Raw genomic sequence first — 26,522 nt, 5'->3', positions numbered from 1 at the left:
TTGACTTGACTTGACTTGACTCGAGTCACCTCAAAAAAACGAGTGACTTGACTTGACTCGAGTCACCTTCGAAAATCGATTGACTTGACTTGACTCGAGTCAAAATCTGCAATGACTCGAGATGACTCGTGACTCGAAGGTAGTGACTTGATCCCAACACTGCATTCGATTGACGAAATATTGCGCGGGCCACTTTCCGCGCCAGGCGCGAAAATTTTTCGAAGTTCATAGCTCAATAATATTGTCACTTGACTATATTGCGGGCCTGCAGTATATCGCTGGGCTCAGTTTGCAAGGACTGGACTATTCAGCGCCTGGACATATCAATTTCGAAAGCTTCGACCAACATGCGTCAATCATTTTGTGCCTAGGTTTCATAGTAGACGGTCTTTCTGCGAGTGCAAACGCTATGTCGCATATGTTGAACTACACTTTGTCTTGTAATCGAGAATATAGCTAGACTCAATCAGATACATTAGGCGCATTAGGTAACAACATTAAAAGCAACAAATCGAGTGACAACATGTTGCGCGAAGCGTGTAGAAAATATTTACTTTTGATAAATTTATCGCAAATTATTCTTCTTTATTGTAGTGTACGAAGATCTACCAAAGTGTGACTGGCTCATGGAAATGCCAATGCGTCGTAACTGATATTTTAGTCATCACATCTCTAGTGTTGCTTCCAGACTAATCAAATTTTTGGTTGGCCTTGCAAGTTCACAATCTGTGCAATCCATTTTTGATAACATTACCAATTTCGGAAATTACCTCGCGGGCCACTTAAAACCTTCTCGCGGGCCACGGGTTGACCGGCCCTGCGCTAGGGTATACAATAGATTTCTACACGGGCCGGATGAAATCGTCTGGTGGGCTGTGTCTGGCCTGTAGGGATTGTGTTTGACAGCCCTGCTATACTGTGTGGTCGGTGTGGCTATATCTGGTTATGTGTTTAATCGGGTCCTAAACCACATTTTTCTGTCACATCCGCCCAAAAAAGTACTGATCTAGGGCCCACCATAGGGATGACGATGTAACTTGTTGGGCACTTAGCATATGCATTTGGTTGTTAAATTTTATGTATGAATTCTGTCAATAATATTAAGTATTCCATGTATTAGGCTACTATAAAATGCACCAGCCGGTTTCGCCGGAGATTTCCAACTATTTATGGTCACGACTTCATTTCCAACTTGAAAATGTTCCGTGGCAAAGCTCAAAACTTGATAAGCTGATTACTAAAAAAAAATCAGCTTGCCCAAACTTACTCGCGGCCTAGGAATCTGATTACGTCCAACATCATCGCGATGCCCAGATAAAGGCAAACTACCCCAAGATTTGGAACCACTGTCTGTGACTGAAGCATCCAATCGGCCTTAACCAACTTAAGGAATACACCGTTAGCTTATAATTGCAATTACAATCAAACTCATTTCAGTAAATGATGGTTATTTATATTTATTTTAATAGCATTTTTCGGCAAGGGTGGTGCGTGGTGCCCATACTAATATCATTATACGTTGTATTAACTCGCGCGCGGCGCGAAGGAGAATCTTGAATAGCATAAATCTGCTTGAAAATCGTATTGTTTATGTTGATTTAAGAAAAACTTTTGAGCCTGCTTCAAGCCTCCAAAATTCCGGACATTTAGGCATATTTTAGAAATTTCTCCCGGACGCAGACATGTCCTGGAAATTCCGGACGTATGGCAACCCTATTATAAATGCCATCAAAATATGCGTTGTAATTGCAAATATTTTTTAAATAATTTTGATATGGCGATAAAGGAACACGAACTTTGAACTATTATCAAGGGGGTGTGTTTAAAAAGTTTGTGAACCACCGCACCGCAGCGGAAAAAAATTGGTTTGGTTTTCACTTTTCGATTTTTTAGAAGACTGGTATAGACTACGTCCTCTCGGATTTACTCGCCTGTTGAAGTCTGACTACCTACGTGTTACATGTTATATTTAAATAAGTTACTCATGGTACAGAATGTTAATATGGCCACTAACAATAAATTCATACTGGTACATCAATTCACTCTATGCTTTTCAACTCAATCTCATCGGGAGCAACCGTCAGTAAATGGGGAGATTATATTTCGAAATTTAAAGAGGAAATACAGATTTTACAGCTATTTACTGTTGTTATTTGCAGTTATGAAACATGAAATATTGGCAGCGATGCGGCTTGAAAGTTACATCGCAACATGTTACATAAATGATATTGACCGATACTTTCGTGTAAACAAATTGGTCATTCCGTATCTATTTCGCACATTCAACGACGAAAATTGTGGATACTACTTAACCATTGTGAAAATTAAATTCTTGTTGGTACTCCGTAAAAATAGCCCCTAAATTTCTAGTTCTCAATCTCTCGACTCTACTTCTACTTGATAAACTGTAAATAGCGAAAATTAAGTAAGTAAATCACAAAATATTACAAAATAAACGTGGAAGTGGAGGTAGGCTAGATTCACTTAAGTAAGTAGGCTACTACAGTTAGAGTAAAACGACATGCGGAAGCAGATGTTCAGCTGGAAAACCAGAATAATTCTGAGAGTATACTATACTGCTATGGAAATCTGTATAGGATGCTGTTGGTGGCTGTCACACTTAACACACACTTTCCCACTGTCGACGCCAAGCTCTGACAGATGAGTACGGTTGCGAAACCAAGGTTATATGGGTGAAAATGTTAGCTTAGCTTTAATTTGCATTAATGATTTGTTGCGACAACTCCCACACACAGGAAAGGCCGAATGACGCAGAAAAAGTGGAGAATACGCGAAAATTCTAACGGAATTGGAGAAAACATGTATGCCTACCACCATTTTCGTAATATTGAGCAGCATGATCAAATAGATTATTTTATAAATGCTATTCTCAAGGTTCGTAACCATATTTAAATTTCCTTCATTATACAAGAAAATCGTATTTCATTTCTGAATTACGTTGAGACTATCAAGAAGTACCAGTGCACGCAGAACAACAGTATATCGATTATGACAGCAAATCATGTCGTTTGGTTCATATAAGTTTCCCCCTTTGTGGATATCCAAGCTCGGCATGTCTGTAAATGAGTCATTCAGCTAGCAAATATGATATATTCCATCTCATTACACGGTATAGTGATGAGACGAATCCATGGATCCATGAATCAAAACCTTCATATCCAATTAATCGCTAAACCATTGTCTCGGCTGCATCAATCTCATCGCAGGCGCGGGTATGCTGAACTCTGCTGATAGTGCATTGCAGATACTCACGGGGGTCTAAGAGTCGAAGCACCTCATATAACCCGGAAGATATTATAATTCCTTCGTAGACTGTAGAAATATGAAAAAATGTGTCAATGCGATATTCTAAAGCAATAGGTAATTAGTTTGTATTTACTGAACTGCATACTAAAACTATCGAATGTGACTGGAACAGAAACTTACGTTTTCCCATTGTTAGGTCACGCTTGAATACTCCTAGGAGTTCGGGTCAATCGTAGCGCAAAGATTGCAACAACTTGCTTTAGGTTAGATCAGGGGTGTCAAACATACGGCACGCGGGCCGCATCCGGCCAGCCATATGATTTCATCCGGCCCGCGAAGCAATTCCGAGTAGATTGAAAAATGCGTGTATTATCCAGCACAATTATAACAAATGTTGATATTTTTAGTAAGAAATACTTCCATTAAATATATTCATTCAAGACAGCACATGTTGGGCTGTTTATAGGCCACATTATAGCCACCGACGGCGGTGTTGTGCTTTCTAGGGCGGAGCCAAATTTCTCTGCTGAGTAGCGATTCTCTACTCAGCAACGATTTCGTTACTCAACTCACGCCAAAAAGTATAGTCACACTCGAATGCGTTCGAATCTGAACTCAAATCCAAGTCAGCGCACCACCAGACTTAAGTGTCAATTTTCACCAGCCAGCAGCCAAGTGTAAGCAACACCCGCAAAATAGTGGAGTACCGGTATTGTCGTATAGGTAAATCGCCGCTATTTCATTATGTGAGTTTCTGCTGAGCAAATGAAATCAGTGGCGTCTGGGTCGATTTTATGTTTATAATTGCATGTATTTGTAATTCTCTTCTGTACCCTTTCGACTTATTGTCGTACGTCATCTCGGTATACCGGAATGGTAACTTCTATACTCTCTCAAATGCGCCAGCGTCAAGTCCCGTTGAGTGAATGAGTGAGATATATGGCGCTTGGGTGGATTTTGTTTCATATAATTTTATTATACAAAAGTCATGTCAACTGCCTTTTGAAATTTATAGATACAGAAATGGCGACAAAGGGCGATCGTCAATCAAAACCGACAAGTTTTTTGCCGCTGCTAGCTATTGAATTTCACGCTGCCGGTACTTTACGAATGCTCCTCCCACAATTAAGTGGATGCGGCATCTTATCTTGAACCTGAGCTGATAGAGTTCTTGGTAATATCAGTTTTGGGATCAGAGTTGGATCAATTACAATAGTTCATTTTAATTACAATTACAATTATAATTACTCAATGCTAAAAATCTCGAATTATAATTACAATTACAATTACTGTTAAACATGTATTAATTACAATTGCAATTACTATTACTGTTAAACATGTAATTGATTCGGTAGAGAGGTGTTCTTTGACAACCGTAGCGACGTAATTAGCAACAATCTCAAGCTATTCAGTATTCATGTTTCATTCATGATACGTGGAACACCCTTTTAAAAAAAACTCGAACGTATTCGAGCTATTCCTAATCATGAGTACTGAAAACTACAAACTCAGAAAAATGTTTCAAACGACTGTTAACAACCAAAAGTTTGAACGACTAACAGTGAATAGGCTACAGGACAGTCAACGAAATATAATCAAACGATTAGGCTACTCAGAGCTGAGTGAGGATAGTGAAAGGTAATTGGTAAGGTGTCAGAGATAATAATGATACCGATAAGATGTGTAAAATTAAAATAAATGCAATAGGAAAGAACCTCCTGATAACTACGAATTACAATATTTTGGTTCGCATTTACATTTTCACTTGCTCGGAAACTGTTAGATTGCATTTGATGAACATTAGGGTGCGAAAATTTCTGGCCCCAGTAAATTTGGCCAAGATTGGACGTAAGATTGGGATAACATTTTAACAAATGCGTGATCAAGTTTGATGAGGCCTTGATTGGAAACTTGAATTTATTTTTGCAATTCTTGCAGCAAGCCTCGGTACTGGTCAGAGATTTAAAAATAAAACTCTGACCGTGGTGTAGGAAATGGCTCAGCTCAGGTCTCAGAAGAGTTTATTTGCTGTTCATTCAATTTTGAGAGCCCACTGGTTCTCTAACTTTTTTAGACACCCCCCCTTCATGACAGCGAAATATTTCGTGTCCCCTTCTTATCGTCATATCACCCAATGAAACCAGAATGTTAGCAATCCTTACAGATAGTTTGAAGGAATGGAAGGTTATGACTGTTGATGAGAGAATTCTCCAATATGAAATTCGGACTATACGCAGAGCAATAACTATGAAATGGATGTGAATCGCGGCAAGCGCGGGAAAATTTCAGTTTACCGGAGCTTCGCGCCCCCTTCAGATGCTTTCACGCCGCCAAAGTGGGACACGCCCCCCAGTTTTAGAACCACTTCTATAGCCTATATTGTAATTCACAAAGTTTTCTGTTGCTACTGAAGTACGGGAAACAGTTTAGCATGGCTGAATTATTTAGTTATAACGCGGCACGCATAGAACACCGATGTAAATAGGCTAATTATTACATGTGGCGACTGTGTACTAAGGCCTTAAGGCCTTGCGGCCCCTCGTCGTCATCCTGGTCCGTACCGGATTTTCACTGGTGTGACGAATAAATGATTGATTGATTATTTTATGTTGTGATTGTCAGGTTTCCATAAAAATGTAATTGATCAAAATTTTTATCAAATTACAATTACAATTACAATTACACAAAATAGAAAAGCTTCAATTACAATTACAATTACATGAAAAACAGTAATTAATTACATTCAGCTCAATTACAAATTACAATTGATCCAACTCTAGTTGGGATGTAGTCACCTCCGGCCTTTCAATATTCAGACGAGACTCTCGCCAACAGAGCAGCAATAACCTTTTGTAAACAAGAAATGCTGAATATATCAGGGAGAAAATGTAGGGTGGATATGGCAAAGTTTAATCGCAGAGGAGCTAAGTTTATCGTGTACAGAGGAGCTTCAGTTGGAAAGAACCCCTGAAGATATCGAAGCATTCTTTTGTTCTTTGAGGCCTGCACTTACGTTGTCGCCTGCTGTGAAACTTATCTTTATAAATTTCGAATGGGTTTGTAACATCTTGCAATTATACTTCTGTGGGGCAAAGGAATGTTCTCGGAATGACTATTATTTCTATTGGGCCATCTTCAAAGGGTCGGGATGAGGTAAATCAGATGAGATCGACGTATACGTAGGAGGTTTTGTGACGAAATAACGAGGAACGTGTCTCGTTGTCATGACAAAATCGTCCCCGCGTGCCTGGGTGAAGGCTAAAAAAATGTGGCAACGCACTTTCGGAAAATGACGCCTGGAAATCGATACTTAACTAATCAGCGAAAATTGGCGCGCACTCAACGCTGAGTATCGATCGATACTTAGTCGAGTGCAGATACGCATTTGAGCATTGCTTAGTTTGGAGAAGAATTGGGCTCCACCTCTAGTCACCATTAGGATCAGGTCATTGGAATTGACACCGAATTCCGAGAAGGCAAGAAAGTGCGAATCATTTTACTGACCAAAACTAGTTATTCACAGAAACGAAAACCTCTATGCGAAACCATTATATGCAAAAGATATGGAAACTATATTAGAAGTCTCCTTCCTCGACATAAATCCAAATCGCGATATATTAATAGGCCTAATAGACCTAATATGTACAATTGTGTATATAGGTATTTTGGAATGGAGGAATTTTGGTGCGACCCGCGAGCGATATAAAGTGTTGAATCCGGCCCGCGACGTCATTTGAGTTTGACACCCCTGGGTTAGATGGCATATCACACTTTACCTCCCTTGATCAATTAGTGGTAATCTCGAATCTTGCTGCAGCATTAAATAACATCATCGAAATATACAATTCAAAAGCTAATCGCTCATATCGGTATACGACACAATCAAAATCTACATGCGTTTGCGCAATATCCTTTATATGTACTATAGGCTGCGCGCACCTATACATACTCAACTTTGATAACGACATTACTACTCCAACTGTGGGGTAACAGCCTTGAAACTTAGCACACAGTTACAACGCATAATCCGAATAATATAGATACGAAATCTCGTCATCTCTCAAGCTATGAAACACGTTCAAAATCTATACAGCAATACCAGCTTTTGCGTAAAATTTGTTCCGTAGGTAGGCTGGATGTGATTTCAGCGTACACGCGTACGCATCTATATACATTATACACTCGATTTCACTAAAAAATGTTGCTGCCCAATCCTGGAGTACCAAACTTGACACCACACTTCGTGCAGAGATGGAATAGATAATCTGAATATTCCATACGAAATCGGCAAGTAAAACCGTCATTTTCAAGGTTGTCACTCAAATGATTAGTGTAATATTCGTTATCGAAGTTGCGTGTATAATGTATATGCATATTCTATGCGCAATGTGCGCTATCGCATTATAGATTTTACGCAAATGCCGGTATTGCCCTGTCCAGAGTTTGGCGGTGTTTCCTACCGATCTAGATGTCCAAATTACGTATGTCATATGTGATCTAACTATGGGCGAAGTCTCAAGGTTGACACTTTATGATAGGGCAGTAATTTCGTTCTCGAAGTAGTCGAATATGCATAGGTGTGAGCAGGGTTGTAATGACTCGAGTCACGATTTTTTGATGATTCGACTGGTCTTGAGTCATTTTCTGAAAGTACGGAAATGACTCGATTCGACTCGAGCCAATCGGTGTATCAACTCGACATGGACTCGAGTCATTACGCACAACTCGGACCTAGTCATATGAGTCGAGACTCAGGCGGCCAAGACCGTCATTTCATTGTAATTTCGAAATATAGTAAAATAACCACTCTATTGGTAATTCGTCAGTTGGTAGCGGTACTTGAAAATGCAACAAGAATCTGCTAAGAGTTAGAAAAATTAGTAAACTATAAATGCGAACCGTTCGATATCACCAAACAGAGTTATAAAAACTAGGTTAAACAAGACTTTTACTAGAAACTGAGCAGTCAACGCAATGACTTGGATTCGGACTCGAGTTATAATACCATGACTAGGATTCGACCCCATCCTCGCTGACTTGGACTCGGACTTGACTCGGTGGTGCATTGCAAATAACTTGGCTTGACTCGAGTCAAAACTATAAAAGTGAGATTGACTTGTTAATACTCTGAGCCTTGTGACTTGGTTACAACCCTGGGTGTGCGTTGATATGGCATCCAGCCTACCTGCGACACAGATTTTACGCAAATGCAAGTATGGCCCTGTATAGATTTTAAAGGTGTTTAACAGCAGGAGAGATGACGAGATTTCGTATCTATTATTCGGATTATGCGTTCTATATCTGAGCAAAGTTTCAAGGCTGTTACTGCTCAGTTGGGGCAATAATTTCGTTATCGAAGTCGAGTGCTGTGGAGGCCCTATAAGTGCGCGCATCCTGGCGCATAACGGAGTTTTTGCAAAAGCCGGTATCGGTCTATATAGATTTTGATTGTGTTGCAAGCCGAAATGAGCAACTAGCTTTGGAACTGTATATCTTGATGATGTCATCTAACACTGTAGCAAGTTTCAAGATTACCACTAACTGATTAGGGTGGTAATTTCGTTATCAATGTTGAGTATCTATAGGTGTGATAGGCAGTGGCGGCTCGTGACAATATCGGGTGGTGGGGCAAGGGCTGCGAGCGACTTTTATCAACATGACGTCACAATGGCGTTTTCCAACGTAAAAAAGTAACTTTATGATGGTCACATGAATTTCCCGACAACAGTGATTTTAACGTAGGTGCCGCGAGAGGTTTGCCGGTGAGCCGTGACTTGAAGTGTGGTAACAAATGTTTTATTCATTTATTTTTAATCAAAGGATTATTTTACAAAATGTACGTGAACTAAGAATCGTCCCTATGCCACGAATCAAGTATCAGGTCATCCTTAGTAGCATGCGTTTTGATTTCATGGTAGAGTTATAGATTACGCAAATCGATAGACCCTAAAATCCGACCCGTCACCCCAAATTCGAAATCCGGATCCAGTCCGGCCAGGTAAAAAAACATTGAAATCCTGATCCGGCTCCTGAACCGGACTGTGGCCATCTCTGGTTACGACCAGGTGATAATAGGCAACCAAAGCGGAGGCACCCGGCGTACGATTGGATCAATAGACTGGACAACTTCTAGACCTCTCATTTTCGCTCTAAAGGCAACTGCGTAAACTACGTACGGAATAAAGATTCAATACGATTCATGTTCGCACTTGACTTGACCTGACTAATTCCAATGACTAGAACTCGAGAGATTGCGTAAGCCTAACTGGAAAGATCAACGAGTTCGGACACATACGCAATTGTTATCTCATAGATTGGGCCTGTCATATTGAATCCAGAACATCAATTTGAATGGTCTTTGAAGAACTAAGGACAGCAGCCTCGGAACTTCGGTCTCGGAACAACGTAGGACATTTTGGCCTTGAAACTGGAGACTGTGACACAACACATACGGCTTACTGTCTATAAGTCTGCTGCGAAATCGCCGTTGGAAAATATATTAATATATAAATACATGAATAAAAGCCGTAACTTAGTATACTGTTACAAGAAATCATCGAGAAGTAGCATACGCAATCTCATAACCCATTCCGGTATGGTACACTGTCAAAATCAATGCAAACAGACGAACACCGAACTTTGAGTAAAATAGATCGAGGAATAGGCTGATCGAATGATCAGCTGTTAGCCGACATCGAAAATGAAATAGCTGTCGCAATTGACAGGGGATTGTAAGCAAATGGTTTGAAGGCCACAATTTCACAGTGAAATGGACATTGGCGAACATAAAATTATGTGAATATTTGAATGCAAACCGAGAATCTTGGTTAGCTGTTTCATGCGATCATCATGGAAATATCATCACCGATCTCGTTATGGAACGCAGACTATAGATTAGCACAGACCGACACCGGCTTTTGCGTGAGATCCGCAATGACGTAGGTAGGCTAAGTATCAGATCAGCGCGCATCTCTACCATACTCGAAAACGAAATAACTGCCTCAATCATTGAGTGTCAACTTTAAGACTTGGCACCGCGTTCGATACTAAAATCAAGACATACCGTGTGAAAGCTCATGACAGATCTAGGTATGGAACATCGTTAAAATCAATAGAGACCAATAACGGCTTTTGCGTAAATTTGTTGGCGATAGATAAGAGTCAGCTCTTACTCGACTTTGGAAACGAAATTACCACCCACATAGTTCAGTGACAAACGTAAAACTTGTTACAGCGGTCGATACTAACACTTACCGTGCCAAATGTCATGACCGATCTCGGTATAGAACATCGTCAAAATCAATGGAGACCAATACCGGCTTTTGAGTAAAATCTGTTTGCTGTACTATGTACATGATAGATCAGCACACACTGAACTTCGGAAACGGAATTACTACCATTATCTTTAAGTAGCAAGCCTGAAACTTGGAGCAGTGTTAAATACTACCTTCACGACATATCATACCAAGTTTCAAGAATTATCATGGTGCGAAACACCGTCAAAATCGACCTATACCAGCAAAGGTCGACTCAACGCATATTCCGGTAACCGAGTTCAGATATAGATACGATTGTTACATCACACCTTAGGGGCGAGTAGGCATATTTGCCCCGGTTGCTCGGCCATTTTACGAATAGGAGAGAGTAAATCACCGTTTCTTTATTGTGCGCGGCTTTGAGAGAATAGATAGTGAAAGCTTGTTATGAGCGCTACCGGGGCAAGCCCCGGCTAGGCATTCACAAAGCGAAAACACAGAAGAGAATTCGATTTTCGCAGAGACTTCGCTATGTATGGGCGTTTGCAAGCGAAAGCACAAGAAGATCGCGGGTTTCGCTGTGATCTCGGTATATATTGATTGCTGTGCGTCTATAAATGGTTAAATTGTTATTGAACAGAATTTTAGGTGGGGCAATGCCCCAGTTGCCCTATAGGACGAGCCGCCACTGGTGGTAGGCCATCTAAGCTACTGCAAATTGTTGGTATTGTTGCGCTACCATTGACCCAAACTGCTAGAAGTAGTCGACCGTGATCTAACAGTGGAAAAACGGTAGTATTACCATTCTATACTGAAACCAAGCCATTGCCATCTGTCATTGACCTCAGCCTCATGGGGATTGATGGCTGCATCAGGACGGTGGTTCAACAGTGGTACAAAGTAGACCAACGCACCGCCGGGTGATGATTCTACTTTGCTAAACTATATTTTCATGTCAAAGGCGTGACAAAATATGTAGACACCTGTAACGATAGCTTGTTTTTTTGCAACATGGACGCGTGGAATTGACCTTGTAGAGTTATGTAGGCCTACTGGTGACCTAAGTCACTGCGCCATTACGACACATTTTCAATCTATTTATTGAAAGGGGTTCATGGCAACCTTTTGAAGACCTATGATCCAGTATTGATGTCAGAACCAAGATCATGTGACGTCCATTATTGGGAGGTGACGCGATAATGAGGTGAGGAACCATTGCGATACAAAGTTTAACAGCGCAATAATCAAATTAATACGGTCGCTTTGAATGCATCCCAATACTGATATAGTAAGAATGAGTTGGACCCCAATCTAGAACTGTATCGTAAATATTACGATTTCAGAGATTTAAAGAACAGACTACAAATAACAAATGAGAAATGGGATGTTGGCGAACGAATTAGTTTGTGACGAGTAGGGTATGTCCTTCAGCAGGAACACCAATCATTTACAGGTGCCATTCGGGTCGACCTCCACGTGTGCTGGTTCATGCATGCTCACCATCTTACCAAAAGCCGATAACACAAATGGGTAACGCCAAAGTCAGTTTCTCAATACCACGAAGGAGAATTTCGGCATATGGTGTAAAATGGCGATTGATGTTTAAACACCACGAATATTAGGCAAATATGACGTCTGCAAGATTATCCATACTTACTAGCAAGTACTCCGTACATGAAGAGCTTGGCCTGTTTCGGGTAGGTAGATTCAAAACAGTCGTCATTGCAAACCAGCGTTGGTTCTGATTGCTCTACGGCAATGTAATGTTGACAGTTGGAGATGAATTGTACAATTTCCAAACCCGTCAAGCCGACGACCTGTAATGCAATAGTAATTGAACTTAATTCCCAGCAAATTAGTCTTTTTTTTGCATTTCAGCGATGATTAGGTTGCAGCACTTTTCCACATAGACAGAATATCGAAGTTCATCTAATATAGGTCTACCATGTTTTAGAATAAAGAAAGGAGGACACTAGTGGCGGCTGGTGACAATATCGGGTGGTGGGGCAAGGGCTGCAAGCGACTTTTTATCAAGATGACGTCACAATGGCGTTTTCCAACGTAAACAATTAAGAAGGGTTGTAATGACTCGAGTCATGACTCGACTCGAGTCAGACTCGAGTCACGATTTTCTGATGACTCGACTTGGACTCGAGTCATTGCGCATGACTCGAACCAAGTAATATTCAGTGGCGGCTCGTGACAATATCGGGTGGTGGGGCAAGGGCTGCGAGCGACTTTTATCAACATGACGTCACAATGGCGTTTTCCAACGTAAAAAAGTAACTTTATGATGGTCACATGAATTTCCCGACAACAGTGATTTTAACGTAGGTGCCGCGAGAGGTTTGCCGGTGAGCCGTGACTTGAAGTGTGGTAACAAATGTTTTATTCATTTATTTTTAATCAAAGGAATATTTTACAAAATGTACGTGAACTAAGAATCGTCCCAATGCCACGAATCAAGTATCAGGTCCTCCTTAGTAGCATGCGTTTTGATTTCATGGTAGAGTTATAGATTACGCAAATCGATAGACCCTAAAATCCGACCGTCACCCCAAATTCGAAATCCGGATCCAGTCCGGCCAGGTAAAAAAACATTGAAATCCTGCTCCTGCTCCTGAACCGGACTGTGGCCATCTCTGGTTACGACCAGGTGATAATAGGCAACCAAAGCGGAGGCACCCGGCGTACGATTGGATCAATAGACTGGACAACTTCTAGACCTCTCATTTTTGCTCTAAAGGCAACTGCGTAAACTACGTACGGAATAAAGATTCAATACGATTCATGTTCGCACTTGACTTGACCTGACTAATTCCAATGAGAGATTGCGTAAGCCTAACTGGAAAGGTCAACGAGTTCGGACACATACGCTATTGTTATCTCATAGATTGGGCCTGTCATATTGAATCCAGAACATCAATTTGAATGGTCTTTGAAGAACTAAGGACAGCAGCCTCGGAACTTCGGTCTCGGAACAACGTAGGACATTTTGGCCTTGAAACTGGAGACTGTGACACAACACATACGGCTTACTGTCTATAAGTCTGCTGCGAAATCGCCGTTGGAAAATATATTAATATATAAATACATGAATAAAAGCCGTAACTTAGTATACTGTTACAAGAAATCATCGAGAAGTAGCATACGCAATCTCATAACCCATTCCGGTATGGTACACTGTCAAAATCAATGCAAACAGACGAACACCGAACTTTGAGTAAAATAGATCGAGGAATAGGCTGATCGAATGATCAGCTGTTAGCCGACATCGAAAATGAAATAGCTGTCGCAATTGACAGGGGATTGTAAGCAAATGGTTTGAAGGCCACAATTTCACAGTGAAATGGACATTGGCGAACATAAAATTATGTGAATATTTGAATGCAAACCGAGAATCTTGGTTAGCTGTTTCATGCGATCATCATGGAAATATCATCACCGATCTCGTTATGGAACGCAGACTATAGATTAGCACAGACCGACACCGGCTTTTGCGTGAGATCCGCAATGACGTAGGTAGGCTAAGTATCAGATCAGCGCGCATCTCTACCATACTCGAAAACGAAATAACTGCCTCAATCATTGAGTGTCAACTTTAAGACTTGGCACCGCGTTCGATACTAAAATCAAGACATACCGTGTGAAAGCTCATGACAGATCTAGGTATGGAACATCGTTAAAATCAATAGAGACCAATAACGGCTTTTGCGTAAATTTGTTGGCGATAGATAAGAGTCAGCTCTTACTCGACTTTGGAAACGAAATTACCACCCACATAGTTCAGTGACAAACTTAAAACTTGTTACATCGGTCGATACTAACACTTACCGTGCCAAATGTCATGACCGATCTCGGTATAGAACATCGTCAAAATCAATGGAGACCAATACCGGCTTTTGAGTAAAATCCGTTTGCTGTACTATGTACATGATAGATCAGCATACACTGAACTTCGGAAACGGAATTACTACCATTATCTTTAAGTAGCAAGCCTGAAACTTGGAGCAGTGTTAAATACTACCTTCACGACATATCATACCAAGTTTCAAGAATTATCATGGTGCGAAACACCGTCAAAATCGACCTATACCAGCAAAGGTAGACTCAACGCATATTACGGTAACCGAGTTCAGATATAGATACGATTGTTACATCACACCTTAGGGGCGAGTAGGCATATTTGCCCCGGTTGCTCGGCCATTTTACGAATAGGAGAGAGTAAATCGCCGTTTCTTTATTGTGCGCGGCTTTGAGAGAATAGATAGTGAAAGCTTGTTATGAGCGCTACCGGGGCAAGCCCCGGCTAGGCATTCACAAAGCGAAAACACAGAAGAGAATTCGATTTTCGCAGAGACTTCGCTATGTATGGGCGTTTGCAAGCGAAAGCACAAGAAGAACGCGGGTTTCGCTGTGATCTCGGTATATATTGATTGCCGTGCGTCTATAAATGGTTAAATTGTTATTGAACAGAATTTTAGGTGGGGCAATGCCCCAGTTGCCCTATAGGACGAGCCGCCACTGGTAATATTACTCGAGACTCGGACGGCCAAGACCAACATTTCAATGTCATTTCGAAGAACAGTATAGTAACCGCCCTATCGGGATTTCGTCTATTGGAGCTGGTACTTGAAAATGTGATCGGAAACTGTTAAAAGTGACGAAAATTAGTGTATTATAAATGCGAACTATTCGATATCACCAAACAAAGTTTTAAAGGTGGGTTTAACAAGACTTTAACTGGAAACTGAGCAGTCAACACAATGACTTGGACTCGGACTCGAGTCATAATATCATGACTCGGACTCGAGCCTCTGCTCGATGACTTGGACTCGGACTTGATTCGGTGGTGATTTGAAAATGACTCGACTTGACTCGACTCAAAACTTCAAAAGTGAGATTGACTTGTGACTCCGAGCTTTGTGGCTTGGTTACAACCCTGCAATTAAGTAACTTGATGGTAGGTACGTTAACATGAACTTCCCGACAACATTGATTTTAACGTATGTGCCGCGAGAGGTCTGCCGGTGAGCTGTGACTTGAAGTGTGGTAAACTGCGTAAACGGCCTACGGAACAAAGATTCGACACGGTTCATGTTCGCACTTGACCTGACTACTTATCTGCAGATTGCAAATGACTATAACTCGAGAGATTGCGTAAGCCTAACTGGAAAGGTCAACGAGTTCGGACACATACGCAATTGTTATCTCATAGATTGGACATGTCATATTGAATCCAAAACATCATTCTGAAGAACTACGAATAACAGCCTCGGAAATTCGGTCCCGGTACAGCATAGATCCGAACAACTCTTTCACTTGCAAAATTATTGAAGAAACCTGGCACGATATTGACAGTTTCGTGAATCCGAACTTTCAAACGTTCAACACTTATACTAAATCATCGCTAATATTGAATTGAATTGAATTGAATGGTTTCAGATTGGACAGGTACTGACTAGTGCAGCGGTTCTCAACCGGGGATCCGCGGACCCCTAGGGGTCCGCGACGCAATTTCAGGGGGTCCGCGAGACCTCTAAATTTTTTAAATGGTTAATAACGTAATTTTTATTTTATTTTTTAATTTGAGAATGCATGAGGCAGTTTCGCACGACAGCTGCCAAAACCTCATAACTCATATCATCATAATAATCGTCTGATATGAACTATCGTAGTGTGGAAATTCATTTTCATTGCCAATTTTCCAATAACCTGTTGATACAAACATATTGCTGTTTAGAGACGTTTAGTTGGGGTTTGTTGACAAAATAAAAATATGGAGATAGTAACGCCAGTCAGGGTGGCTTCGTAATGTCTTCTCGATTTGAAGTTGTCAGTCTCATCAAATTAGTGAACAGTCGTTTGAAATAAAAATTTCCGAAGTATTTCCCTAATTTGTCCCAATGCAGGGATTGAAACCTCGCCACGAAATCCATTTTATCCTGTGATATACATAACCACTAATTGAACAGCTACTTGGAGGTACAGAACTTCGATATACAATTGAATAGTATATTCATATTGAAATGAACCCGAATATTTCGGCTGACACTAGTCATAAATCGGACGATGGTATACCTGCTCTTAAAGCTCGGCTATCAGATTTAGCGCATTCTTATTGCGGATGCCCTATCGACAAAGCTGATTTTTTGATGAACAAGGAGTGTTTCGTTGCTATCAAAGCATTACGCTTCAACCCTGAAATTTATATCATCAGTTATATTGATATGCAGAATTGTCTTGTTAATGTTCAATTGTTCATGGTCGAAAATGTTTGCTCGTAAATTATATGTGAACCCGAACAGAACAAGTCGTTTCATGACAGTCTTTCTCAGGTTGGAAAACTTGGTTCCATTATTTGGCGCATAAAATTTGTCTATAGTATTAGATTAGGATTTCACTTTGACGGTAGAAACTCTCTGCGGGCCGAATCCGGCTCGCGGTCCGTATGTTGCCCGTCCCTGCGCTAGATGCTGGACGTGATATGTTCATAAAATATATGTTTCTTCATACTGGTGCCATAAATGTTGCGACCGCACCAAAAGTATCGTCGGAAGCGTTATGCGTTAATACTGCCTTAACCTTCATCCATCTTTGCGGAAATGGTTTTCGGCACTCCTCGTTCATATCAAAACGAAGACGTGGATTTTCAAGACACGACCACGTAGGCTAATTCAAGAAATACAGCAGCAAAACTAGCTTTGAAATAATAAAAGTCTACCAATTTCTACATAAATAGTATGATGTTATTTTCAAGAAAAATCATGATTTTGCTGTATATCACGAGCCTACAGCTCAGCGTCGGCAACCTTTTGCTAGTCGCGGGCCAAATTTCAGGTGCACAACATTTTGGCGGGCCGGAATTTTTCTTAATACTATATTCAACAGTCACGTCGGTATATTACCCTACAATGCTGCAATCTCAATCATACAAATCACAAAAAGAGCAAAACACATGTATTTACACTTCAACAACGCAGGATAAATGTGACACTTGGCGCAGCTTGCTTTGTGATAGGTTTTCAACTTCTGTTAACAAGTCAGATGAAGCTAGAATCAGGCCATATTCTGAATGTCAGTTGGAATACGTGATCTTAGCTTGCTCTTCGTGAATTTCATTGTTGAAAACTGTTGTTCACATGCGTACGTGCTACGACTGCTACCAAAAGTCGATGCTATTTCTTTTGCATTGTTGGTCAAGCTGGGATGAAGACCCATTTCAAGAACGTACTCTTTGTCAAAGTCAATCAGCGATATGCTCTTTGTATGAAATTTGTCATTCAATTCAAATGCATCGCATTTCCAATGGGCCCATTTGACATTTTCTGGCAATGGTATTGGCGTCCACATTAAACGGAGTACTGGGTAGTGAGAATTTATTTTGTACAGAACGAATGTCGGAAAAGCGGATGGAAATTCATTAATTAAATTTGGAATATCACAGTTACAAATACAAAAATCACAGTTTTTTTTTCGAATGCGTCTCAACATGTAGTGTATTTAGTTGTTTCCCCCTGAAGTTGCAAATTCAATTTGTTTAGATGTGACGTTAAATGTTCTACGAAAGCAAGATTAGATACCCATTTTCGATGACAAGATTATGAGTCGGCGATGTTTGTATTTTCAAGGGAAGTTGCTATTTCATTTCTCAGTTCATACACTCGTGCAAGCATCTCGACGTAACAAAGCATGTACCCGTTTTGCCAGTGACACTTGCAACCGACGGGTTTTCCCAAGACACAGAAAACTTCAGAAGAACGCATATTGCTTGGAATGCCGAACAGCTTCTTGTAGTTGAAGTGCTCTATGTTTCGTTGTTCTTGTGTTTGAAATATACGTGACAAAGCAATGCTTATTGGGGTAGGCCTATCTTTACTATTGCTTTTGGGTCTGCATTCATTACAGTGGAACATATTGACTCAAAGGCTTTTCGTGTGCGCCTTGTCAGGAGTTAGCGGCAAAAGAAGAGCATACTGAAATATAGACTTACGAAAACCTAATTGGCAAAATATGACGTAACAATGCAATAATAAAAAGGATCGCTAACAGCTGTACCGGTACTCCGGTAGTCATAACAAAGTGACAAGAGAAAATCAAATCATACAAAACACAGGCAATTAGTGGTATTTTATTTAATAATTTAGGATTGCATAGATAGGCCTACTCTTTGTGCTTGTTATTGTGCCGTTAACTCTTTGATGGGGGCACACGGGGGATCTTTGAGGTGATGGATTCTGCTGTGGTGAATGTGGTTCTGAGAGCAATATTCAAGTTCAGTACCGCCAGTAACATTTGAGGTATCTCTGCATTTCTCTGAGAGCTATTAAGGTGATTAACATTAAAAAAGTGGTATTCTGCGACTCACGCAGCAGCCTGATTCTAAAATCGGAATATGACGAACCCGGACCAGTACGTGCATGTAATTCACGCACCTACGGGGCTCGTTCACTTTCGGACCAAACTCAGTACAGCCTTACGGAGAAAAAGGGTTTTTGGTCCGAAAGGGAACGAGCCCCGTAGGTGCGTGAATTACATGTTCCGGAATCATCATCCGTAAGTGGAAGAAAACATTGTAAAATTTGACATTTTTCGTAGCAGTGCTGCACTGCAGATTGGAACTCATTACGAAACGGCGGGCCGTATTCTTGTGGTAACTAATTATTTCGTCGCGGGCCGGACGATTTCGCTTGGCGGGTCGGATCCGGCCCGCGGGCCGTAGGTTGCCGACCGTTGCAGTACAGCTCATATTTGCGCAAGACAGATGAAGGTTGCACCATAATGGAGCTAAAATTGAACTAAAACTTGAGGGGGTCCGCGAGGGTCCGTGACGGTCAAAAGGGGTCCGCGAAGCCAAAAAGGTTGAGAACCACTGGACTAGTGACTACCCTTATCTCCACCTTGGTTGTTGCCTCAACCAAGTGTGGATTTGTATCTCCTCGCAGAGAGGTCTTCACGGGACGTTTTCGGAGCATACAACCAGATTTGTTTGAGTCATGTTGCCGACCATTACGATGAACACGTGCTTATATATACGGACGGGTCTAAATCTCTAGTTGGAGGTGGAGTGGCTTTTTGCGTCCCGTCACTTGATGTGGCAGTATCTGAGGCCTGTGAAACACCATCAAAATCGACCTATACCAGCAAAGGCCGACTAAACGCATATGATGGTAACCGAGTTCAGATATAGATACGATTGCTACATCACACCTTAGGGGCACAGACCTATTGTGCCACACTTGCTCGGTCATTTTATGAATAGGAGAGAGTAAATCACTGTTTCTTTATTGTGCGCGGCTTTGAGAGAATAGACAGTGAAAGCTTGTTATGAGCGCTACCTGGGCATGCCCCGGCTAGGCATTCGCAAAGCGAAAACACGAAGAGAATTCGATTTTCGCAGAGAATTCGGTATATATGGGCTTGGGCATATACAAGCGAAAGGACAAGAAGAATGCGATTTTCGCTGTGATTTCGGTATATATAGATTGCTGTGCGTCTATAAATGGTAAAGAATTGTTATTGAACATAATTTTAGGTGGGGCAATGCCCCAGTTGCCCTATAGGACGAGCCTCTACTGGAGGACACTTTTATCAAATCATAGAGGTTGATATACCGATATTTAAAAAAGTGGATTTAGAAATATTTATTGAGTGACAAAATGGTCATCGCTCTGACACTACTCCCGACTTAAGAGGACTACAAATCCTCCGAAAAAAGAACATATGCTATCCCTAATCTAATATTCAGACATCAAGAATACGGTGGGTTTCCAAAAAAATAGATTTTGTAATTCAATCAAGACCATTATTTGTCTCCAGGCATGATCTTACAAATTGTTGCAAGACTTGGTGACGATTTGAGTCATATGCGCGTGATGTTTTGTGTCACTTACACGGGTGGTTAAATTGGGATCGAAATGTAATTGTACAATCAATTATGCAGCTATATAGGCCTATACAAGTTTCTACAATGCCTTTCAAGTAGTTCCATATGAAGCAACTGGGTGGAACTTAAAAGTGAACACAATTGTAGTCAGTAACAGATGAGCTAACACTATACAAGGTCATAGTAACATGAACCTCTTCCTCAGCTAGGTCCACCAAACACTGTTGTAATAACAGACGTAACCTAATCCAAGTTGCAATGTAGGCTACTGTCGATTGAAATATACCATTTGATTTGGAAATCAATTTGCTAACGGTTTAAAAACAATTATCCAAGTACACTTTCACAAACATATATGCATCAATTGACAATCGGCGCCGCCGTATGCAGTTGAACCACTATCAATTAACTATACCGATTAGGATTTTGCATATATTTTGAACATGAAATGCCGTCCGCTACATGCACAGCGAGTCGACCCGGTGCGGTTACATTGCATTTTGGAATATTTCGACCATGCGGAATCCATCCGTTTCTAACAAGTCTCACAAAAATGAACTTTATATTTTAAATTTGAATCACCGTTTTACTAACGTTCGCTACTTATATGGATTTTGAGGTTATTTTTCGTCCTCTTTTGACGTTATGTACTGCAATTAGTTTGTTTATTGCGAACTGCCGTTAGTAAACCGACTATATCTATATATGTCTATATTAGGCCTACTTCAATTTCCGCAGCTAAGCTTCCATGAAGTTAACTTATATTTTTTAGGGATCTAAGAATATTTTATGACTTCAATTATTTTTTGCCTAGTGAAGATATGATGAAGAAATAGAATCAGAATTGTTGATCCGTGCTATGAATGTCACTTTCTAACGTTTATATGAGATTCTGGCGTGTGGCACGAGTCCCGATTGTTAAACCTCGGCAATAGTTGATTGTAACGATACATCGCTAACCGAATTATATTCACAGCCGGCGTCTGTTATAATTGCGGTTAGCGTGTGATCGTCGCACATTGCGAACGTTTTCATATACATGATGTTACCTGGAATATGTAAGACCGCTTCATTTCATTGCGATGTTTCCGTTCGAACCTACCCTCCGATATTTCTCTTTTCTGATAACATGAAATGAAAGTAATCATCAAAGCAATATTATCGCGTTTTAAAGTAGCTATCAGTGAAATGCATTCAGGTGTACAGGTTGGTTGGAACACCACTGTGTAAAGAATCACGTGATGTACAGTCCCCAAGTTCAGAACCTAGTTGCCTAACGACATATCGAGATCAGCGGATCATGATTACTTCCGGCCAACTAGCCGATGTACTATATATCAGAGATGAGCATGGATTAGGATTAGGTTTTGAAAAAACAGGATTTGTAAAATTTTGTCTGATTTGGATTGGATTTGGATTAGATTTATTTTTCAGAACGGATTAGGATTTGGATTGGCTTTACCTATTTTCTGGGAGATTGACATGTCGTGTGGCGAATGGCGACAAACTTTATTCAGATCAGTTATTAATGTACCTAAGGTTACTAAGTTATCTTGAATCAAGTGAATCGTTGGTTGTGAAAGAAAATTTTCGAATCCCTCCATTGCATATATTAGTATTTTTTCTGAATTTCCAGTTGGAATCGGATTAGGATTAGACATGGACTTGAATATGAAAAAGTTATGGATTAGGATTTGGATTTGAAGGTTCGGATTTGGATTGGATTAGGACATAGAAATTTCAAATCCGCTCGTCAAATAGCCCTGAAACCTCGGTTCGCCGTGTCACAGGGTACGAGACATAGTACAAAGCTACGAAGGTTAATGAAAATGACACATTTACGAAGTCATGATCATCCCACAACATTGTCAAGGACTGCAAGGAAATCGGAATGGTCGAAAAAATACCAAATTATCTTTAATTTGGCGGATAACAGGTATTATGTTATTTGTGATGGCATAAAAAGGTACATATTTGAACTCTACCAGAGTACATTCTGTTGTGACGTCATAATGAGTGATACTCGAATACTCGACTCAACTAGAAGCTAAATACGTGATTCAGAATCGAATCACTCAGGTACTCGATTTTGCCCACCCCTAATGTCAACCGGTTGAAAGAAACAAATACCAAAAGAAGATAGCAATTTCCATGGGATTTGCGATGAAATGATTTTGTGACGTTCAACAATCCCGACACATCTGTTGGTACTATTTTTGATTATGTAAAAAGTAGCGAAATAGCGACTGCAATAAACAAACGTTATTGGCAACAATACATACGTAAGAGGCTAAGTCGGACAACTTGAGGAGGAATCGGAATATTCAGGGGATATATACATTGTTTATCCTACTTTCTTGTCCTACGTACGTTGTTTGATATCGCGTTATTCAGTGTCGTGGGCATTGATTACATTACCATTGTGCTCCATATGGAGTAATTTAGAAAATGCTAATGGCTTAGATAAAGATAGATCGTATCAGTAGCGTGTAGGAAGAAGGTTTACGGGTGTTGATACCCTCTTTTCAAAATCAAAAACACTTACTCTTTCAAAGGTAATCCTCCAACCTCTTATTGGTATCGTCAGGTTTAGCTCACGAAACCATCGACCATCGAATACTTGTCGTATGGCTTCTTCAAATCTACTAATTCGCCTGGTTCTCCGCTGTTCTGTCGTCTGTTCAGAGTCAAGTGTACCTGTTTGATGCTGGTGTGATCAGACGAGATGACCTTCACGGTCTTATCGATCATTCTTATCTAATACCGAATACTGTGCATGCATATTTTCTGTAACACCATCACTGCCGTTTGTTATGTATTTTGGTCGGATGAAAATAAAGACTTTCTCTGTCTCTCTCTCTCTGCCGAAATAGAGGGATACCGGAGTTTTTGCTCACATGAGCGCCTGTGTGTCAGAAAATCCACGTTTGCTTGTAACTTATGCCGGGCAAATGGATCCTACACAAATCCGCGTGAAGAATGCATTGTGATGATTCGATACAAGTGGCGAGAAAAGACTTCAAGTAACGAAAATATACGCTTTGTCTGTGTGTTATTTTCTTAACGTAAAATATAGTTCGGCAATTTCTTATCACCGTGGGATCCTCTAATTAAACGTTGGTTAGTCGTTTGTTGTGTCACAGGTAGGCTATAAAACAGGCATCCTATCGGACAAGTGTGGCCCTATTCGTGGAAACGACATTTCGTGGAATTTGCACTGTTACGAAGAGCAATGAAATATAGTCATTGACAAGGCTTGCCAAATTATTTTCGAAGACGTGAGCTAATTGATTGTTAAACTTATAGATATCCCTGAAACTCGTATCTTGAACTAGATCAAGAACTAGCGATTTTAAACAACTTAAAACAAAACTAGATTATATTCGAAAGCAAACCAATAATTTGTATTTTATTGGACTCGGATCGGCTTTCCACACGATGCTCGGTGCTAGTTTGGAATAAAAGTTGGTTTCGATTCCCTAAAGTCAACTCCTGACTTAGCTACTACTATTAGTCATGGCTCTGGGATAGGAATAGCTATATATGAACATAACACTGTGTAGGGGAGATGTGGTACCGATGGTGGTACCGATGTGGTATCTCTGGCTTCAAAATATTAAGCCGATAACAGCAGATCTTTTGCTGGCTTAACACTGGGATACAAGCTCTATATACCTATCGCGCATATACACATGAATATCCATATTTTCTAAAAATATTTAGTAATGTTTAAAATTTGTCGCTCGAACGTATCATCGGTTCCCACCCGCTGGGTCCAAAGGCACACGACCGGGGGACCTATGAGATAAACTTTCAAAAACTCAATTGTTACAACTTTACTTGCTGTGTAATATATTCTATGCTACAGCAAGCTAAAGAAGAATGTTTGGTCGCAACCGTCAAAAAATGGAATAAATATTAACTCAAATGTTTCGATATAGGCTCGAACTTAGAAATTGGAGGGTGCATACATATTGCCCGTAAATCCACATTTTGACTATCAAATGCCTAGTTTTAGCAATGAAGTATCACAGGCAATTATTACCTAACGAGTTTTTGTATGTAGGCATGTTTCAGCTGTGGCACGATTAGTTTTCCGACTATTTTGCTTGGATTGCCTATTGCATCATCGGCCCCCACCCTATGACTTTTATGAATGAATCGAAAAAAATCCCACTCAAAGAAGGTATTGACAAAGGAATATGTGCCATTATATAGCCTGATACAAGCCCTGCACTTCACATAAAAATCATTGCTGGTTTGTTCGTGTTGAAGGTTACAAAGAAAAATGTATGCGTCTATCGAAATATATTGTACACGCCCTAAAACAAAACAAAAAACATCTGCCAGAGACCTCATAACTCGTGCACGTTTTTTGGTATATGAGGAAATATGCATTTGTAGACAAGTTCATGGAGTGTAATCATGGAATTATAATGGAGAATTGTCAAGTATTTTCGGTCCCAGTGATCCATCGGCACCACATCTCCTCTACCTTTTGCATTCATATCAATTTTCACGTCATTATATCGTCTAACATCCACTCCTGAAGAATACTTTATGCGGTCAACTCTAGACGGCTAACGCTAAAGCTTTCCTTGCATGTCCTCGTCGAGATTATCGACAAAGCGACGGACGAGATTGATCTTATGGAATTATTATAGCTATTGATTGTTTCAGTTGATTCATTCGGTCATTTTCAAGTAGTCTGCTTGTACTTCAACATTGTGGCAAAATTTATGCGTCGCTAGGTATCGTGTATGTACACTACTATATTACTTTACGGAAATGTAATGTGAAAATTATGACGTCACGCCACGTCCTATAGGTTCGTGTTCACGTTCACACGAACTTGAACCTTTCAGGGTTTCGCACCATCCCTAAATCGTGCAGTACCCAATTCGAATCAAAGGAAGCTCCGGCTTGATCGTTCATCGATGTTACATCGGCGTCGCTTATCGAGCCTATATAGAGGGATTGAAAAAATATTTACGGTTACCAATAAGTGATTCTGTCGCTGTTACCATTGTAATCCGAAGAAGCTGTATGACGTGATCGTGGCGTCATTTCCGTCCATGTGGTCGCTTCAGCGGTAGCGACAAATCGCAAAAGTTTACGGTACCCGCGACGCCGCGTGCACTCGAAATAAAGGTACCATGCCAGGCTGCCAAGTGGCTGAAAAATGACATATCAGGTCCATTGATGGAGAGTGCTTCATGATTTTATGGATATCGCCTCTTTCCATTACACTGTGAACAAGTTATTACTCTCATGTTGAAGTAAGGAGCTTAATTCGAGGGTACTGATACCAAGTCGGGAAAATACGTATAAGACATGAAATAATAGACAACAACCAAATGCACTAATCAAAAGGGTTATTGCAAGAGAGAGTATATACATATGAAGCAAGTGGGCATGGCGATGTCGTAATATCAAAATAGACGTAATTTCTTTCAGGCTTGGTCAGACAAATAGCAGCTTCTACAGTATACTGTAACAATAGGACAAATGAATTACTGAATGAAACCAGTATTTCTATAATGGAGCAGAAGGCTCGCGGAGTTAAAATACTTTTTCGTTGAGGACCAGCAACCGAACCGAGCCAGAACTCCAAGAAATGAAATCAGAGCCCTATAGTTCTTCACAGTAACTAGATCTAGGCCAGTGGTTCTCAAACTTTTGCGACATGAACCACTTATAGGCGATAGCAAACAATTTCACGCTCCCTTATCGTAAAAAGATGAAAAGAGCAACCGGTGTTTGCAGTCTAAACGCATAGCTTTCTAACACTCAAGGCTGAAACCGTTGATGGACTTTCAAAATAAATAATAAATATAAACGCACTGAGTGATAACTAATACCCTGAAGTAAATCTTTCGCACTGCAAAAAATGTTCAGGCTATTATACACTTTGATAAAAAATATTTATGTGCAATGGTGGAACGTAGCATACACAGGGCCAAAACAGTACTCCGTCAGCTCACGAAGTATTAGTCTTGGGCCCCCATATGATCAAAAACCAAACATCTTGGGGGGGGGAGGGTTCGCTTCAGCCCAGACACCCTTCACGACTGGCCATTTTACCAGTAACAGCTCATCATGCTTTACTGTTC

At 40.5% G+C, this 26,522-nt stretch overlaps 1 protein-coding gene and 1 long non-coding RNA gene across 2 annotated transcripts in view; both read right to left on the bottom strand.

Annotated features, from left to right (window-relative positions):
- The window catches only part of LOC145444515 (uncharacterized), a 414,279-nt gene that overhangs the window by 187,283 nt on the left and 200,474 nt on the right, over positions 1-26,522 (bottom strand). The gene's annotated exons all lie outside the window — the stretch shown is intronic.
- On the bottom strand, positions 1,862-25,609 carry LOC145444504 (uncharacterized). The gene is made up of 5 exons (XM_080322498.1): positions 25,434-25,609; positions 22,955-25,373; positions 21,459-21,530; positions 12,181-12,340; positions 1,862-3,333 (listed from the first exon to the last, which is right to left on the bottom strand). The coding sequence occupies exons 3-5, from the start codon at positions 21,480-21,482 to the stop codon at positions 3,191-3,193; spliced, it is 327 nt and encodes a 108-aa protein (XP_080178624.1). The 5' UTR covers positions 21,483-21,530; positions 22,955-25,373; positions 25,434-25,609; the 3' UTR covers positions 1,862-3,190.

This window comes from Botryllus schlosseri, chromosome 8 (assembly GCF_051294905.1).
Source record: "Botryllus schlosseri isolate E-star chromosome 8, Bs_hap1, whole genome shotgun sequence".
NCBI classification, from domain to species: Eukaryota; Metazoa; Chordata; class Ascidiacea; order Stolidobranchia; family Styelidae; genus Botryllus; species Botryllus schlosseri.
The sequence above is the reverse complement of the archived record's forward strand: the minus strand, read 5'-3'. Positions and strand labels throughout refer to the sequence as shown.

Bases quoted from the DNA above. Each gene is read 5' to 3' on its own strand.
- LOC145444504 (XM_080322498.1), bottom strand. From the start codon at position 21,482: ATGAAGCGGTCTTACATATTCCAG. The intron at 12,341-21,458 runs GTAACATCATGT...ATTGCATTACAG, and splicing joins AGCGGTCTTACATATTCCAG to GTCGTCGGCTTGACGGGTTT. The intron at 3,334-12,180 runs GTAAGTATGGAT...ATATTTCTACAG, and splicing joins CATGTACGGAGTACTTGCTA to TCTACGAAGGAATTATAATA.